Here is a 19,221-nt window from a genome sequence, read left to right as displayed (position 1 = left end):
AAATTATGAGTGCCACTGTAAAATTGCACTTGCCTGCTTGCTTGCCAATATGTTACAATAAAAGCTTCCCATATTGTTATAGTATATTATGAACCGCCCTATATACAGTATACATTCATATTACTAGTATGTACTGTACTGTACTGTAATTCCTTTAACAATTTCCTTTCTATAAGCTCTTTTACACACTGTTTCCATAATGTTGTATGAACTGTCCTATTTTGTCATAGTTCAGTGTTCACATTAGAAGTGGGAAACACATCCCAAACTATATTATTAGTACATCTTGATCATAAGGTTGTGTTCACATTAGAAGTGGGAAACAACACTTAAACCTACAGTACATCTTGATCATAGGTTGTGTTCACATTGAAAGTGGGAAACACATCCAAAACCTACAGTACATCTTGATCATAGGTTGTGTTCACATTGAAAGTGGGAAACACATCCCAAACCTACAGTACATCTTGATCATAGGTTTTGTTCACACTAGAAGCAAGTGAGAAACAACACCCAAACCTACAGTACATCTTGATCATAGGTTTTGTTCACACTAGAAGCAAGTGAGAAACAACACCCAAACCTACAGTACATCTTGATCACAGGTTTTGTTCACACTAGAAGCAAGTGAGAAACAACACCCAAAACCTACAGTACATCTTGATCATAGGTTGTGTTCACATTGAAAGTGGGAAACACATCCCAAACCTACAGTACATCTTGATCATAGGTTGTGTTCACATTGAAAGTGGGAAACACATCCCAAACCTACAGTACATCTTGATCATAGGTTTTGTTCACACTAGAAGCAAGTGAGAAACACATCCCAAACCTACAGTACATCTTGATCAAAAGTTGTGTTCACATTGAAAGTGAGAAACAACACCAAAATCTACAGTAGATCTTGATCATAGATTGTGTTCACATAAGAAGTGGGAAACTACGGCCATACTGCGTTGAAACACCGGTTCTTGTCAGATCACCGAAGTTAAGCAACGTTGGGCCCGGTTGCGTTCTGGATGGGAGACCGTCTAGAAATTGTGGCGGGTGCTGTATATACTGGAGAGTGATGGTGTAATGGTAATATCTGACTAGCATGTGATAGGCATGGGTTCGAGGTTATCTGTACCATACTAATTGCATCCTTAGGCAAGATGCTTTACTCTCATTGCCTAATCTGGTAGGCGCTGCACTGCTGGCTGCCGTGGGTCCGTGGAGGGCCTAATCCGAATTTCCTCACTGAGGACAAAATATTAATATACAAAAAAAAAAAAAAAAAATACAACATCCAAACACACAGTACATCTTGATCATAGGTTGCGTTCACACTAGAAGTGGATAATCTCTTCAACTCTGACTTAAACATTTCATAATACACAGCATAAATTAAATATTCACACGCTGCAATCCTTAGTATGTTAAAGTGCATTAATACATACAGCATGTATTTATATATAATTTCCTATTTATTTTTGTGCCACTCCTTCTAGAAGATAGAAACATTAAGAAATTAATTATAATATGCAACGGAAGATCATTAATTTCGAAGATAAATTGGGAAAGCCGAAATACTAAAAGCAAATGAATGAATGAAGACTTCCACATAAATACAGAACAAACAGTGAATTATTTGAATGCCTTGTCGGATATAAAAAAAGAAATTACAAAATATAAAAAAATACCATACAAAATATAAAGGCAGGCCTTATATAGCAAGTTCAGTTTTTACAACCAACTTTTTTAATGTTTAAAACCTATTCATATGCACTGTATTTTTTAAACTTTTTTTTAGCAAAGGTCAAGTGTCTTTTGTGAGTGTCAATGGTAGGTTTCAGTGAATTGCGGATGTTGCTATTCTTCCTGTTGTAACAGCATTATAGCACTAAAAGTTGTGTTGTACTTGAAATCTGCAAAGTACACTTTGCATGTCTTTGTTAATTTTTTCATGGATTATTTTTTTATATATAATTTTAGAGGACTTTTTTTAGGGTCAAATAACCTATGAAAATTAATATTATATATGTTGTTATTACATGGTGGTACATATTTGTTAAAAGGTCTTTGAAAATTAATTAGTATGTTCCAAGTGAAAATACAGTATAGTATCTTGGTACTGTAATATTATTTTGGGTAGGGATTTTCCTGCTGCTATGTACAATTCCACTTGTTTGTTTCAGCTATTATTCCAACTTAAAAGTCAGGTGGAAGGTTCTAATCTGTGCAAAAGGATAGATACAGATTCTATGTGGGACAAACTATGCGGTTTCTGCTTACTTTTACTGCTCGTCTATGCATATTTGGTCTTAAAAGTCGGAATGGTTATAGATTCAACTCTGCAAAATAAAGGAAGGTTTTATACTGTAGCTATTACACGATCAACACTTTAGCTATATGTCCTTGGATGGAAAGTTTGAAAATATATTTTTATTTGTGCCTATGTGTGAGAATGAGTTCACAGAACAAGGTGTTCTTTGTTGTTCAATATTTATTGACTACACATATGCACTGCATCATTGTAATATTAAATAGGAGCCATAAAATTCAAGGGACTGTTGCTATAAACACAATTAATGTGTAGTTTTTTTTTTTTTTTATATATTTAGGCAAATTACCAAGGACAATCAAATTCATTCACTATCTTTTTTAAAAGTTGTATTTTACATGGCCTATGATGTTTTTTGCAATCTTCATTTTTAATATTTTTTTTAACAGTATTTTAACATAGGCCTATAAATAGTATTTTATGTATTTTTCTTTGTTGTTTTATTGTCTTAATTATGCCAAGCAAAATGAATGTCCATTTTAAAGTGGACTAATAAAACGTCTTGAATCCTATACACAAGATACTATACTTGTATGGGCCTGTTTAGTATAGAAAAGATACAAAAAAACGCTTTATTGAAAACCGGTTTTTAGTGAAATCATGTTTACTCAACCGGTTTCTCATTTGGTAATCGTAGTTGGTTGTGTAATGATGTCATTATTATCCACACAGAGTAATCAGATGGTCATCCCATTCAGTGACCTGAGGTGAGGTCAAGTTGAGACCACGATCACATTGCAACGAAAAAGTGTTCCGCGGAGACTGTTTTGGAAAAATTTTTTGACAATCGAGAACGGAATCAATTGGGGTTTTTAAAAATTATAGGATTTAAACCCAGTATTATAGCATTGTAGCATCTTTACCATCAAACTACAACTTCACTCCAATTTGTATAGTTTTGGATGAATACTTTTCGCGCCGCGGCTCTAGCCAGCTATGTCCCAGGAGGACACATTCATTAATAAGCTGTTTCATAGCGGTAGCTTTAGTATCTAAGGCTGACAGTTTTGTGAATTTGGAAACTCGACTATAATTTATAGGTAGCTGCTGGACCCAAAAAACGTCTGGAAGAAGAGAGTCTATATGAAAGCCTTTGCTGATAATACAGTATTATTGAGATGTAGACGGAAATCTGTAAAATCTTGTTCAATAAATAATAACTTCGTTTTTGCTGTCAACCAGGCCGGTATTATAATAAGTCACTGTCAAATAATCTTTCGATAATGGTCAAAACTTTATTTTGGCTCTGTCAACATAAAGGGAGGTATTTACGATGACTTTCTTTTGACTGTCAATCTAGGCCAATGTTATAATAATACGCCGTCAGATATTAAATCATTGAAACAGTCCTGGTAAATTTTTTTGTTGGTTATCAGATGCCATGGGGGGGGGGGGGTCCAATCAATTATCGTCAGAAGGTGAACAATCAGTCTAGGTAGCAGTAGCAGATTATTAGGAACGCCTGCTCCATTAGTTAATCCAGAAAAAGGTTTGTACATTATCTATTTGTTTATTAGCCTTCTCCTAACACAATTATATTTTCTTTAAAAAAAGGTTTATAAGTGGTTTCAACATTTATGATAGTAATGTCACAGTTCTGTGTCTGGACGCAAGTTCATAGACCTACTAGTTATATTATTCATATTAACTGATACTTACTCTTCATTTACAGTTCAGTTTTAATGAAATATATAATATAAATTGGCTTCGTAACAATTAATTAGTGTTGAAAAGGTTAGTTTTTTGGTGATAGGTGAAAATGACATGTAACTTCGTAATCAATTTATTTTTTTTGTATAAAGGCCCAATTACACTATGACGATAACGACGGACGATAGCATGCATTTTTTTTACATAAACCAAAAGAAATTAGAAAAGTTTTCGTTCTAGACCTATAGGATAATCATTTATGCTGTCTTTGATAAAAATAATGTTTTTCAAATTCCAATCAAATGACGTCATGATAAATAAAAACAATAAAATCGCTGTATTGTCACGATATTATTGGTCTTACTAATCATGACGTCATTTGATTGGACGTGTGAAAATATAATTTTCATCAAAGGAATTGTTTATATTTCTTTTGGTTTATGTATTAAAAATGCACATTTGTCTATTTATCGTCAATCGTTATCGTCCTAGTGTATGGGCCTTATGCTGTAAATGTTCAATTAATTGATCATTCCGATTTTATTAGTTGGACTCTTGCACAGTTGCTGTCTAATCGTTGTTGTGTAATATCATTTCGAACCATATTAAAATCATAAAGAGATTCATATTCCTTAACATGTGGCTGTGCATGGAAGTCCGGTCTACAAAAACTCGGGCCCGGGATCATTGTTAGTGGGCCTGAAAGTGTTGGTGAATTCATAATTATACTTAATATTATATTTATATATATATATATATATATAAATCCAAAGGCAAATTACTGAAAAAAATGACAATGCTGTGGGTATCAGTGGCTGGATCTCAATGGAGATACAAAAATAAAAAGCGAAAAGCTAAATCAAAACGATAAAGTAAACAGCCAGAAAAGTTAGCAGAGCTTTCGGGCAACACTAGCCCTTCATCAGTGAATATATATATATATATATAAACACAAGAGGCAAAGAACAGTAATTCTAAACCGCCCGGTGATATACTGAAATTTTAATTAATTAATTTGAAACGATAAAGATGAGGAAATCTGTGAGAATGAGAAAAAATCGCCCCAACCGAGACTCGAACTCGGACCGCCTGCTTGATATGCAGATGTCCTAACCATTAGACCACTGGGGCTTTCATGGTATTGTTCGAACTCGATTGGATAACGTCTCTTTAACATTCTCGGCGTGGTACGGCTGAACAGCCATTTATTATTATTATTATCAATACCTAAATGCGATAGTAATAACCACATAAACGTACATTATTCCCAATACAAGTGTGTGCGTTTAAGAAACGACTGTGCGACAGGCCAATGACATAAATCACAAGTAAAGTCCCAATTGTTCTCTTGCGTTTTGATTGGCCGACCTATTATATTAGATTAATGAAGACTGTCCTTACAACTGTCCAGTCAAAAAGTTACGCGGCGTTTTTTGTAAGAAATATTTCTTGTTTATCAGTCTCTCTCTCCAAATCGCGATGCCTAAGTTATCTCATGCAAGCACAAGTTTATGGGAATGTATTTACTTCTATCTGACAAAGTGGCTATTCTAAACCAGACACCCTTCCAAAATGTCTGGTTTTCCAACAACAATTCATTGGTATCATTTTCAGTTCAGCCATAGTACAAGGGATTAAATTTAAACATTGAACGTTCCTCAGTCATATTCATACAACAATAGCTCTATTGTCCGCATAGGAAAAGTAAGGTTAACTCCCACCATTTGAAGATTATATGAAAAGTTACAGATTTTCATTGTAATACCAACAACAATATACTGTATATAGAAGTGAAGACTTTTTAAACATTTTTTGCATCCAACAGTGAGCGCAAACTCGTCAGTTACAGGATGGAATAAACTATTTTATAATTTATCATGCTTTTGATTTTAGGCGTAGGGAGTGGAGTTGAAACAGTCGTGAGCTACAACCCTGGCACTAGGTCAGGATTGAACCTTGGGATGGGAAGGCAAGCACGTTAACCACCAAGCTACAGCTCCACTATTTTAACGATCTATAATGGTTATAAAGGTTATAATGTTTGTCAGGATTTGAAGTAAATAAAAAGTAAATATATCAGAAACATTAATAGTATTAGTATTCCGACTACATTCCCAGAATTTAATTTTGAGTGGCATTACTGTAAACAATCTCTGTTTCTGCTGCAAAAAGAATTAATAATTGATTTATTTAATCATGCGTTAACAATTTTTTGTTTGATTAATTAAAAATTAATATTTACTAAAGTTTTAGATTAAAATCTTTAAGTAGTTTGTAGTAGTATCATGTTTGTAATTTCCCTCATGATAAATCATAATACTGTGAGTTTCTGGTTTTCACAACTGGACATCCATCCATCCATAGAATAAAAGTCAATTCACACAGTGAATGGTAATAGTAATAAAAATATAGAATCTATGTTATTCCTTATGACCATTTACATACAACGCGGACGGACGGTTTCCTCTCGGGAAAGATACAGATTCTGCATGGGACAAGTTACGCTTACCGTTACCACTCGTCTGTCTAAATTGGGCTTAACCGATCGCTGTTGTGAATGCTCAATGATCTGGTCAGTGCAATCCTTGTCTATCCTGCTAGACCAATAAGGATAGACATTTTAATGCCAACATTTCAACAGGGTTATCAAGATAAGGAATGTTAGCGATTTATATATATCCAAACTTCTGTAATTTCTTTCAGAGTCAAGAATTACAGGTCATCTAAATCGTGAATGGTCTTCTGAATGGGCAGCTGAATATTGCATGAATATTGCGATAATAGCTAACCGTGGCGAGTGTGAACAGAACCTTAAAAGCAATGATTTCACAATAAACAATCGATGAATACATATATTACCCACGCAGAAAAAGAAGAGTAAAATAGATTTTTTTTTGTTATGCCATCTTTGAGAACCTAAATGTTTTTAAAGTTGAGTATCGTACTCAGTCGCGTATCGTACCCAGTCGCGTATCGTACCCAGTCGCGTATCGTACCCAGTCGCGTATCGTACCCAGTCGCGTATCGTACCCAGTCGCGCGTATCGTACCCAGTCGCGCGTATCGTACCCAGTCGCGCGTATCGTACCCAGTCGCGCGTATCGTACCCAGTCGCGTATCGTACCCAGTCGCGTATCGTACCCAGTCGCGTATCGTACCCAGTCGCGTATCGTACCCAGTGGTTATGAGCACTCACTGGCTAAACCCAGGGGCCCCGGAGTTTACAGAACAGGCATTAAAATATGTCAAAAAAGGCCAAAAACGTTGAAGGTCTTCAGCATTTGAGGGCCACTGAGGGTTCTCACCCAGGGCCCTTAGACCTATGATCGTACCATTTGTATTAGTGTCAACAGGCCCCAATTTCATGTGGTCAAAATCTGTCAGTTATATCAAATTCATATTCTTATATTGTTCCTGTCACATGGTGATTTATTTGACCTGTTCCTTATCATGTGTCTGTGGGTTTTTTTTTCTGTCTATCAACATTAAACATTTATATTTTGAGATTTGTTTTAACAGAAAGTGATGAACTATAAAAATGTCCAGCAATGGAAATTACACAATGTTTAAAATGATAGATGAGAGAATTCAGAGAGCGAAGTTTCCGTATTAAAACACACACTGTTCTAAATCTTGATGTGTACAGTATACTACTATTTGACCACTGGATATTTAGTCTTTATAATATTATAATTTAAATATATCCTAGAATAACAACACATTTATTCAAATTTTTACCCAAACAACAAAGAAAAGCAAGTGGTGAAATATTTTTAAATCGAGAGTAGGGAAAAAAGACACCTTTTGCCCTAAGTGAAACGCATCGGCCATGTTTATGTATACATGCCCCTGCTGTTCAATGTTAAACATTACACCATTCTTGTCACCAGTACTTTCTGGAAATTAGATAGGAACAGGATATGTTCCTGTTAAATGTACAGTGAATGGCAGACAGTAGGGCTAGCGGGAGGCGCCAGCCTGTTACTCTGCCTCGCAAATAAATTGCTGACAAATGACAGCTTTGGCCCAGTTAGTAACACAGAGGGCATTTTGTGGATAGGCCTGGAAAAACACTTGCATATCTCCTCTTTCTTTTATCATTACTGTGCACTTTGATTGCCCAGATTGTTGGCATGTAGCCATCTTCTTCGGCAGATTTCTCAAGAGGTTTTCGAAGGTTTTCAATTGTGGTATCTGAAAGGGAAAGCTTGTCAGGTTTCTTTTTAGTTTGGTTTCCTTCTTGACGTTACTTCATTCTATAAATAACTTTGCTGCGTTATTTCTTTGTTTCATCACCACTCTCCTTTTTTGTACCATTTCCCCAAGATGATCAATACAAAAACATGAAGACACATGTGATTGGATAGCACAAAAACACATTAAAGTTGTTCAAGGCCTGTTTCTAACCATTAAAGCCAGGTTGCTACTAACAATAATAAAACTGTTAGAGAATCAGTTTTGCAAGGAAATCTGTATTTTATGCATGTCATATCAACAATGTTTTTTTATTAATCTGTCAAAACGAAATATAATATAATAGAATCTGGCCTTTAATGACATGAAAAATTGTTTTATTTCTAGTTTGACGTTCACTGCCGAATACAAGGTCTTGTCTTTGTTGTGGTTTCCATATTGTTAGATATTTTTCTGTCGGATTTTACACTTTACAATTTGTGATTTATACTGTATTGTCTGGATTTATGGCAAATATCAGAAAACAATGGCAAGACACTATTGTCTTTAGATCATTGATTATGCTGATTGTTTCGTGGTATTCAAGAAATAATGTCAATGATTTTTGTTCATTACTACTATAAACAATGTATGAGATACTTGACCTAAATATAACACAATAAGACTACTGAACTGACTACCATATGTACAGCTCATCCAATAGTAATAGGTAATAGTTTAACTGTATTCGATTTATAACAGGTTAATTTGATTTAAAATGAATGTAGCTATTTGGAAGAAACTTCATTTTAAATTGTGTTGATTGTGTGTATATTTACATTCGAATGCCGATTTTTCCCATTAATGAATATGATTCCATGAGATATATGGTAATGATACCAAAACCAAATATTCTTAAGGCCTATTATATATCATACATGCGAGACCAGGATCCAGCTGAAATAAAAAGTTTTGCAATACATAGGCCTACTAGAAAACCACACCTCATTTTTTTTACAAAAAAAAAAATCCCCAACAAGAATCTACCACATAACGCTAATATTAAAACATTGATGGTTGCCAAGTTCACCTTTCAAATTGGTGAAAATAATCTAGTAATAGCCTACTGTAAACAGATCTGTTCTCTGCGTGCTTTTCAATCCTCAGCTGATACACCAGAACCCAGCAGCATTTAAGAGTGTGAAACACATAATCAAAAATGGCCTTGAGAAATGAAACAACCCTGGATGAGCAATATAGGCACCTGGGTTAACAAACTTATAAATAAATTATTAAAATATTGCACGCTTATAAATTAGTGTTGGTGTTTAATTAACAATGATATAATTTGTTGATTGTTATTGTAGACTAGACGACCATTATCCTGGAGGGTATATTTTAATATTATTGATATGGTTTTTAGTATGTAGGTGACTGTTTACTGTCATATGAACAAATTTCAGAATACCTTTGACAAAAGCTATTGCAGCACATAGGAACAAACAAGTTTAATTAAAGATATAAATACATTTTTAATTCATCATTTTGTAATGAAGCCTGGCTGGATACTTTAAATGATGATGCCACAATACCAGTGGCGCACTCAGGTGCCCGTCAACACTGGGTAGTTGCATTGAGGTTGCTTATGCTCAGGGGCCCTTAATGCTCTGGGGTTCTGGGTTATGCCACTGCATCATACACTACACTGTATAATTGCATTTTTGCTAGTAGTCATTCTTTAGATTTTATAATTTCAATATGTTTTATTAGATTTTTTTTTCTGTATAAGAACCAGTACAAGTCTATATTCAGGCTCATGCACTATAAAAACATATCACAAAAGATTTGTTGTTTTTTTCTTGTAATTAAAACAATATTTATTTATTTTAAATTTCTCAACAGCTATTCCAAACAAGAGTATGCTGCCATCATTGGCTGACATCTCGCGTCAATCAATTGAGACAGCTCCCGCATCACTTCCAGTTGCTGGACAAACGCAGCCTAACCAGTTTGACATTGAATGCAAACAAAATGATAAAGAAAAAGACTGGATAGATTTAGTGTCCAATGAGGAGGGCCAGATGTTGATTCAGGTAACATACCCTAAAATGTCTAAAAAGAAAAGTTCTTGGTATCAAGTATCAGCATTTATAACATGACCCATACCAGGATTTGAACCAGGGATCATGACTTCTAAAGTATGTTTAATAACCACCAATCTAAATTTCCATCATCATTGCTTTTTATTTGACCAACAAACCTTAATAAATACTAGACATGTAACTCGTCACTTTGACGAGTTTGGTTATCCGCCGCGCAAGTGGTGCAACATTAACATTAAGGGGATAGGTTGAGGACAAAAGGAAGTGTTCACGTTGGCATTATGATCTGAACTGAAGAATATGATATGTTGTTATTGCTGAATTTTATTATTTAAATTCATATATAGTATACACAGTATATTCTGTATCCATATCACATACAGTGACATACAGTGTAGAATAGGTGAAATTACGGGACCTGCTATTTATTGCAATTTTTAACATGTTGACGGTTTTAAAATAAAACGCGAAGGTAGCAATTCCGAAAGGAAATTATCTCAGCAACAACGTATTAGCGTGTAGAAGAAATTTGAATACGTGAAATATTGATGCGCGCTCTTTTAAATGTAATGAATTATGACGCAAAAGATGAAAATACGACCTTTTTCATTTAACTGGCCATATGATGACGTCACAACATCCGATTGGCAACATTTTTACATAATTTCGTATCTACAATCCAATAGCTTCCAGAAAAAGTTTTAATCGTGATTATCACATTTTATTCTTACGAGCTATAACAGATTAAAATTTACTGTAAAGATGAAATTGATGCCACACGTGATTTAAATTTTTAGGCATGATGACGTCAAAAAAATTAAAATATTTTTAACTCATGCGAAAGATAGTTGATTGACCTAGACAATATCAAAATCAGGGTGAAAATGGAAAACGAATAGGTGGAGATGCGCTCTATTCAATGTGATGAGTTATGACGAAAGATACAAAAATCCTAAATTTTATATTCGCGTGGCCATACGATGACGTCACAATGTCCGGTTAGCCATATTAATAGCTGATCCGATATCTACAACTCATCTACTTCCAGAATATGTCATCCACAAAAAGTTGACCGTCTAGTTTAGAAATTACGACTGTTTAAAAAAAGGCATATTTTAAACGAATTTTTTAACCTTTTCATAAAAAACGCGCGCAAATTGTCCAATTCGACGTGCTCGTATGACGTATCTTTAAGTCGAAATTGTTTAAAATTTGGTAAAATTGCTAGAAAAGGCTGGAAAAACATAAATCACGCGAAAAAAATACGTTTTCAATGCTACGTGCGCACCGCACACGTAAAAATGTGCGCACGCGTGGGAATTTTTGACATGCTTAAAACGACATAAAACGCGTAGAAAGTTGATTATTAATTAATTTTGCGCATTTTGAAATTTTAAATACGCGTGCGCGCGTAACTTTGTGTAAAACACGCAATTTTTTTTCAACAGAAAGTTAGCGCATGATATAAATTAAACTTTTGCAAAGTTTCACTTTAAAATGTTATTTGGTTTTCGACATATGTTAGATACGAGAAAATCGTTAAATCGCGCGTACGTCACGTTGCGCAATTGTAAACATCATGAAAAGCTTCGCTTGACGACGTTACATAAATGTCAAAATGTTAACATAGTTACCGAAATGTTATGTTTGCGAGTTTTAGAGAAAAGCGTTACACAAAAATCATACAGAAAGAAAGAAGAAGAACTAGACATGTAACTCGTCACTTTGACGAGTTAGTTATCCGCACGACAAAGGTCACGTAGACGTCATACGTTAGAATATTGCACACAGAAAAAGATTGTGGCAATATGACCTGATCTGAAGAATATGATATGTTGTTATTGCTGAATTCTGTTATTTTGTGTCATATTATATATACAATATAATCTGTATACATATTACATACTGTGTAGAATAGGTGAAATGACTGGACACGCCATTTAATCCAATTTTTAACATAGCGACGGTATCAAAATGAAATACTAAGATAGCAATTTCGGAAGGAAATTATCTCGGCAACAAAATATTAATGTGTAGAAGAAATTTAAATACGTAAAATATTGATGCGCGCTCTTTTAAATGTGATGAATTATGACGCAAAAGATGAAAATACGACTTTTTTTATTTAACTGGTCATATGATGACGTCACAACATCCGATTGGCAAAATGTTTACATAAATTCGTATCTACAATCCAATAGCTTCCAGAAAACGTTTTAATAATGATTATCACGTTTTATTCTGACGAGCTATAACAGATTGAAATTTACTGTAAAGACGAAAATAAGTGACCCACGTTATTTACATTTTTAGACATGATGACGTCATAAAAATTAAAATATTTTTAACTCATACGAAAGATAGTTGATTGACCTAGATAATATAAAAATCGGGGTAAAAATGGAAAACAGATAATTGGAGATGCGCTCTATTAAATGTCATGCGCTATGATGAAAGATACAAAAATCCTATATTTTATATTCGCGTGGCCATACGATGACGTCACAATGTCCGGTTAGCCATATTATTACATGATCCGATATCTACACCTCATCAACTTCAAGAATATGTCATCCACAAAAAGTTGACCGTCCAGTTTAGAAATTACGACTGTTTAAAAAAAGGCATAATTTTGACAAATTTTAACGAATTTTTTACCTTTTTCATCAAAAACCCACGTAAATTATCCAATTCGACGTGCCCGTATGACGTAATTTTAAGTCTAAATCGTTTAAAAGTTGGTAAAATTACTACAAAAGGCTGGAAAAACATAAATCACGTGAAAAAATTTGTTTTCAACGCTACGTGCGCACGGCGCGCGTAAAAAAATGCGCACGCGTGGGAATTTTTTACCTGGTCAAAATGACATGAAACGCGTAGAAAGTTGATTAGAAATTGAATTTTCGCGTTTTGAAATTTTAAACGCGCGTGCGCGCGTAACTTTGTGTAAAACATGCCATTTTTTTTACAAAGTCAGTTACCGCAAGATATAACTAAAACTTTTGTTAAGTTTCAATTTAAATTGTTATATGGTTTTCGATGTATGTTAAATACGCGAAATTCGTTAAAACGCGCGTAAGTCATGTTGTGCAATTCTGACGTCATTCAAAAATAGAAAAGCACAACTTCAGGTGAATACCCATATGTTGACAAAGTTATGAAATGTTAACTTTACACGTTTTTGAGATATGCTCTGCACAAAAATGACAGAAAGAAAGAACTAGACATGAAACTCGTCACTTTGACGAGTTAGTTATCCGCTCGACAAACGCCACGTGCACGTCATACGTTAGAATATTGCACACAGAGAAATATTAAGGCATTATGACCTGAACTGAAGAATATGATATGTTGTTATTTCTGAATTCTGTTATTTTGTGTCATATAGTATACACAGTACAATCTGTATACATATCACAAACAGTGTAAAATAGGTGAAATTACGGGACCCGTATTTTATTGTAATTTTTAACATCTTGACGGTTTCAAAATGAAATGCAAAAGTAGAAATTTCAGAATGAAATTCTCTCAGCAACAACATATTAACGTGTAGAAGAAATTTGAATACGTGAAATATTGATGCGCGCTCTTTTAAATGTAATGAAATATAACGCAAAAGATGAAAATACGACTTTTTGTATTTAACTGGCCATATGATGACGTCACAACATTCGATTGGCACAATTTTCACATGATTTTGTATCTACAATACAATAGCTTCCTGAAAACGTTTTTATCCTGATTATCACATTTTATTCTTACGAGCTATAACAGATTAAAATTTACTGTAAAGATGAAATTAATGACCAACGTAATTTAAATTTTTAGGCATGATGACGATAAAAAAATTAAAAAATGTTTAATTCATGCAAAAGATAGTTGATTGACCTAGAATATATTAAAATCGGGGTGAAAATCGACTACGAATAAGTGGAGATGCGCTCTATTAAATGTTATGAGCTATGACGAAAGAGACAAAAATCCTATATTTTATATTCACGTGGCCATACGATGACGTCACAATGTCCGGTTAGCCATATTAATGCATGATTCGATATCTACAACTCATCAACTTCCAGAATATGTAATTAAAAAAAAGTTCTCCATGTAGTTTAGAATCTATGACTGTTTAAAAATAGGCATAATTTTGACGAATTTTTGAACTTTTTCACCAGAAACGCGTGCAAATTATTTAATTCGACGTGCTCGTATGACGTAATTTTAAGTCGAAATTGTTTAAAGGTTGGTAACATTACTATAAAAGGCTGAAAAAACATGAATCACGCGAAAAAAATATGTTTTTAACTCTAAGTGTGCACCGCGTGCGTAAAAAGTTTCGCGCGCGTGGGAATTTTTGACATGCTCAAAATGACATGAAACGCATAGAAAGTTGATTAGAAGTTGATTTTTCGCACTCTAAAATTTTAAACGCGCGTGCGCGCGTAACTTTTTGTGAAACATGCTATTTTTAATCCATAGGAAGTTTGCGCTTGATGTGACTTAAATTTTCACAAAGTGTCAAAACAAAATTATGTTTCGTTTTTAGTCTATGATCAATCATTGAAATTCATAAAATCGCGCGTAAGTCACGTTGCGCAACTCTGACGTCATTCAAAAATAGGAGGTGCACAAGTTCACGTAAATGTCGATATGTTGACAAAGTTACGATATGTTCTGTTTACACGTTTTAGAGAAACGCGACGCACAAAAATGACAGAAGGAAAGAAGTATAATACAGAAAAAAAAAAAAAAAAAAAAGATGATGAAACAGGACGATTACAAGGAGTTATCCGCTACTAAGCGGATAACTAATAATACAGAAAAAAAAAAAAGATGATGAAACAGGACAGTTACAAGGAGTTATCCGCTGAGTGCGGATAACTAATAAAAAGTTGATGATGATGATGATGATGATGATGATGATTTCGTACAATCACAAGAGGTTATCCTGCAACTTCGTTGCGGATAACCAATAAAGAGATGAATTGGTCAGGGATTGCTAAAGTAAATAAGAATCGGCTATAAGAGTCAGATGATTTTATATTTTTTAATCGTTTGTCCTATTTTTTTTTATTGCCCAAAAGGAATCAAGAATATTGCATATTTTTGGCTAATAAAAAGATATAATAAATTGATTCAGTAAATGTAATTTATCAAAAGTTGTCATCATATTCATAGCCATGTACTTCTTGTACCAGTCATTTTCATTGCCAGGGTTGTTTGGCCTTGAAACTTGCAACCCAGTTACTCTGTCCAGGGTCACGTTGATCTTATTTTAGCGGAGGCACAGTGAGGGCCTGGCGCACCTGTGGTGAAATCACCGTGAACCAATTGCCTGAGTGATTAGAAGTATTGATACGAGTTGCCGTAACAACTGACATGGCCTAGTTTCTACTAAAAGGGCACAACTCCATTGCAATTTCTTATTTGATTTTTATTGAATCATATTCATATTCATCAAAATTTAAATTAATAGCCAATAATTTAAAACACCTTTGATAGGGATAAAACTGTGTTTAATTTTATGAGTGAGGATGATTTCTCACTTCCTTGATTGGGTCAATATCAGAATTAACCTGCCAATTACTAATGAGAACAGACTCAATGGTTTTAATATTAAAAGATATTGATCTTTATATTAGTAATACATAGTGATAGTGTTTCCTTAGTAGATGAACTATTTTATAAAACAACTGTGTAATATCGTCCCAAGGGTCCAAATAAATTATCTTTATACATTCAATGTTTATCCATTTGTCTGTAACTTGTATACTACCTGTCTCTTTATAATGAGTCACTCCTGATGAAGTTATGTAATAATATGCTAGTGATTCAATAGTAAGCCCATTGTGGGATAATATGCTGGCACAACATCAATAACGACTTTCGTCAGTTTTTACCAATTATTTTTGTATGCAGGTCATGTTTTATTTTAAAGATACTGGGTCTACATTTTTTCACACTACATTTTATGTAAAAAAAATGCTATATGGACCTATTGCCAAAAAAATATTTTAAAACAATTGCAGTTATAGTGCCTTTAGATATTGTACAGTAGTTAAAGTATATGAATGCACTGTTATGTTTCATTGCAGGCTCTGAATGGGTTTGTGATAGTCATTCAACAGAACGGCCAGATCTTCTATGTATCAAGTACCATACAGGATTACCTGGGATTTCAAGATGTACGTACAATTTCGCAAGCATTATAAATTATATTTACAATGAGAAACATTGTTGTTATGAATCAATGATGCACTCCTATATATAGTAGTTTGATAAGTGCTCTAGTTAAAGATGTATTGTCCCCCAAAAACATGAAAACTCAGACTAATACTAAAAGGTTATTACTTTCAGAGAAAAAATTAGGAAAATAGTATTTTAACTTTAACAAAATAAATGGTTAAATTCAATCAAAAACTTTTGGCTACGGTATTTATTTGCTTTTTTTTTCTCAGGTAAATAATATTACTTTCAATCCAATTTTTGGTAAAAGTGGATAAATATGTGACATTAAAATTGCGTATTTTTGTTTATTTTGTACATCTTTAAACTATGTTTTTGATTCCCACTTGTCTCATAAGCAGAAGTAAATGGTAAAATATTATTTCATCAAAGTTAACTATACTTTTTTATTATGATCATTATTTTTTATGCGACACCAAGTATTAATTTATAACTTTATATAATATTAAAAACTACGGTTAACCATTTTCACCTCAAAAATATTACAATTAATTACAAAGTTAAGTTTTCTGTACAATATATTGTGGCAGAGTTGATCACTTGCCAATGCTCAACTCGAACCCAAACACACGCAATAAGATTGACCTTAACCACTCAACCACACAAGAGTAATGTCAAGTACAAGTTTCTTGTTAAATGTTAGTTTAAAGTACTTTTACCTGCTGTTTAAGATATGCTCTTTAAATCTGCTTTAAACTGACATGTATTCTATTAAGCTGGTACCTGTTGTTGTAGTGGTTCATATGATGATTCCATCTTGTCTACTTAGCCAGGAGTATAAAGCAATAAAACATTAATGCCTTAGTCATATTATGCACTATGCAAAGTTCATTTCGAGCCTGTATTTTTGTTGTCTTTATGCGACGCTAGTAAACAATACAAATGTAAATAGTACAAGTTTGAATATCGAGTATTTTACTTGCTATAGTTTGTGTTTGTCTATTTAGGCATTTTCACTAAATTTTGCATGACTGTTATTAATGTGTACCCTTTCCTTTAGTCACCTGTCCCTTCTATAGGATTTTGCATCCATTGTAGGATAATATTATATCTTTTTGCTCTTTTAACCATCTTTTAGGCGGCCGGCCCCTTAGGATAAATCCCATAAAAATGATTGCATGTTTGTTCTTTGTGTTTGTTCTTCCTTTATGGTATCACATTCAATAAAATCAAATTTAATGAGAGGGGAGGTGGGGGTTGTTTAAACTTTAGGAAGGGTCTAAACAGTGAGTCGGGAGGTTTAATGTTATCAAACCCATCACACTTGTCTCCCCTCTGTCATCTTATCAAGAGAAGCCTGCTGTTTTGCAAGGCTTAAGCATTGACATCACAATTGCACCCCTTCCTCCTGTCATCATTTGTTTGGCTTGAGGCTTGGCAAATCTCTGTTACATCATCCTAACCTATGACTAGGCAATACCATATCATTGATAAACATATTCAAACAGGTTGGTTTTTCCTTTGTTGATTTCTAGTGGTATGTTTCCATACATCACCATTTCTTTTTTCAAATGCGTTCTCACAGCTGTTGGTTCATCTGCTGAGTATGTACCCCATCGCTGGTCTGCTCAGACTTGATGGTGCTGGCCTGTCACAATTGCAAGTCACACCACAAACATTGTGACATTCATGATGATGCTTTGTGGGACAAGTTCTGTTACATTTGTCAGTTACATCAGTTCATTGCATCATCAGCAAACATTGTTTATCATGTTTCTCCAAAAAAGTTCAAATTGTGTTTTTTGGATTTTGTTTTATTTCTGAATGTGTATCTGAAAATAATTAATTAGATAAATTATGCAGTTGAAACTATTTTTACCTTCAGTAAATTATTTACCATTCAACTAGTAACTAGTAGTAACTTCATGGAAGTTGAGCTCGATAGGCATGTAGTTGCTTTTTTTTTCTCCTTCCTTGTCTATATTTCACTCTGTTATATTGATGTTTTTGATGCTTTTCACGCTGCTGCTCTAGCCCGCTACGTCACACGAGATGACTCATTAATTAGATGAAATCAAGCAGCAGTTATAGTACTACACTTTGACATTTTTGTTAAAATGGAAACTCCACTATAATTTATAGGTAGCAGCTGCATTTCTGGTATTTATGAGTCCCATGATAATACTGTATTTCGCTGTCAGATAATCATTGAATTATTATCAAAACAGTCCATGAAAGTTTTTGTTTGTAATATGATACTTCACACTTGAAGTATCTAAGGCATGATGAAGTGACCCCCAGAGTTGACCTTAGCAATAAAATAAACTAAATTGAGTCTGTTTCATATCAAAGTTATTCACTTCTGTAACAAAATTCACATTATAGAAAGAGAAAAGAAACGTTTAATTATAACTCAAAAACCACATTGTCTGACAGACAATTGAAGTATTTCTTGCATTTTTTTCAGGTAAAATAACTATTATGTGACAATAAAATGACACATTCAAAAACAAATTTGAAATAAAAAATATTTCTTTAAAACTGTTACGTCAATAAGCGAGCAGCGTTTTTTGTAAGAAATATTTCTTGTTACTATATCTTCTTATGGATGAATAAAAGAAACTTATAATCTCAGTGGCGAATCTAGAATTTTGGAATAGAGGGAGTTAGGCCTAAACATTCTAAAATGAAGTGCTGACAAGTGACATGAACCTAAAATCCTTTCTTTTTCATTTTAAATTTAGATTTTGCTTTGCCTTATCATATGAGTCTATAGAAACTAGTATAG

General features: G+C 33.7%; 1 protein-coding gene across 1 annotated transcript in view; it reads left to right on the top strand.

The window, feature by feature from the left end:
* Positions 1–19,221, top strand: part of LOC140055708 (uncharacterized) — a 58,372-nt gene that overhangs the window by 20,769 nt on the left and 18,382 nt on the right. The window contains exons 3-4 of the mRNA XM_072101081.1: positions 10,048–10,238; positions 16,343–16,432. Of these exons, the coding sequence (XP_071957182.1) occupies positions 10,048–10,238; positions 16,343–16,432 (281 nt within the window). The remainder of the gene's footprint in view (positions 1–10,047; positions 10,239–16,342; positions 16,433–19,221) is intronic.

The sequence above is a fragment of the Antedon mediterranea genome, chromosome 7, assembly GCF_964355755.1.
Source record: "Antedon mediterranea chromosome 7, ecAntMedi1.1, whole genome shotgun sequence".
NCBI classification, from domain to species: Eukaryota; Metazoa; Echinodermata; class Crinoidea; order Comatulida; family Antedonidae; genus Antedon; species Antedon mediterranea.
Note: the sequence above shows the minus strand (reverse complement) of the source record. Positions and strands in the feature narration are given on the sequence as shown.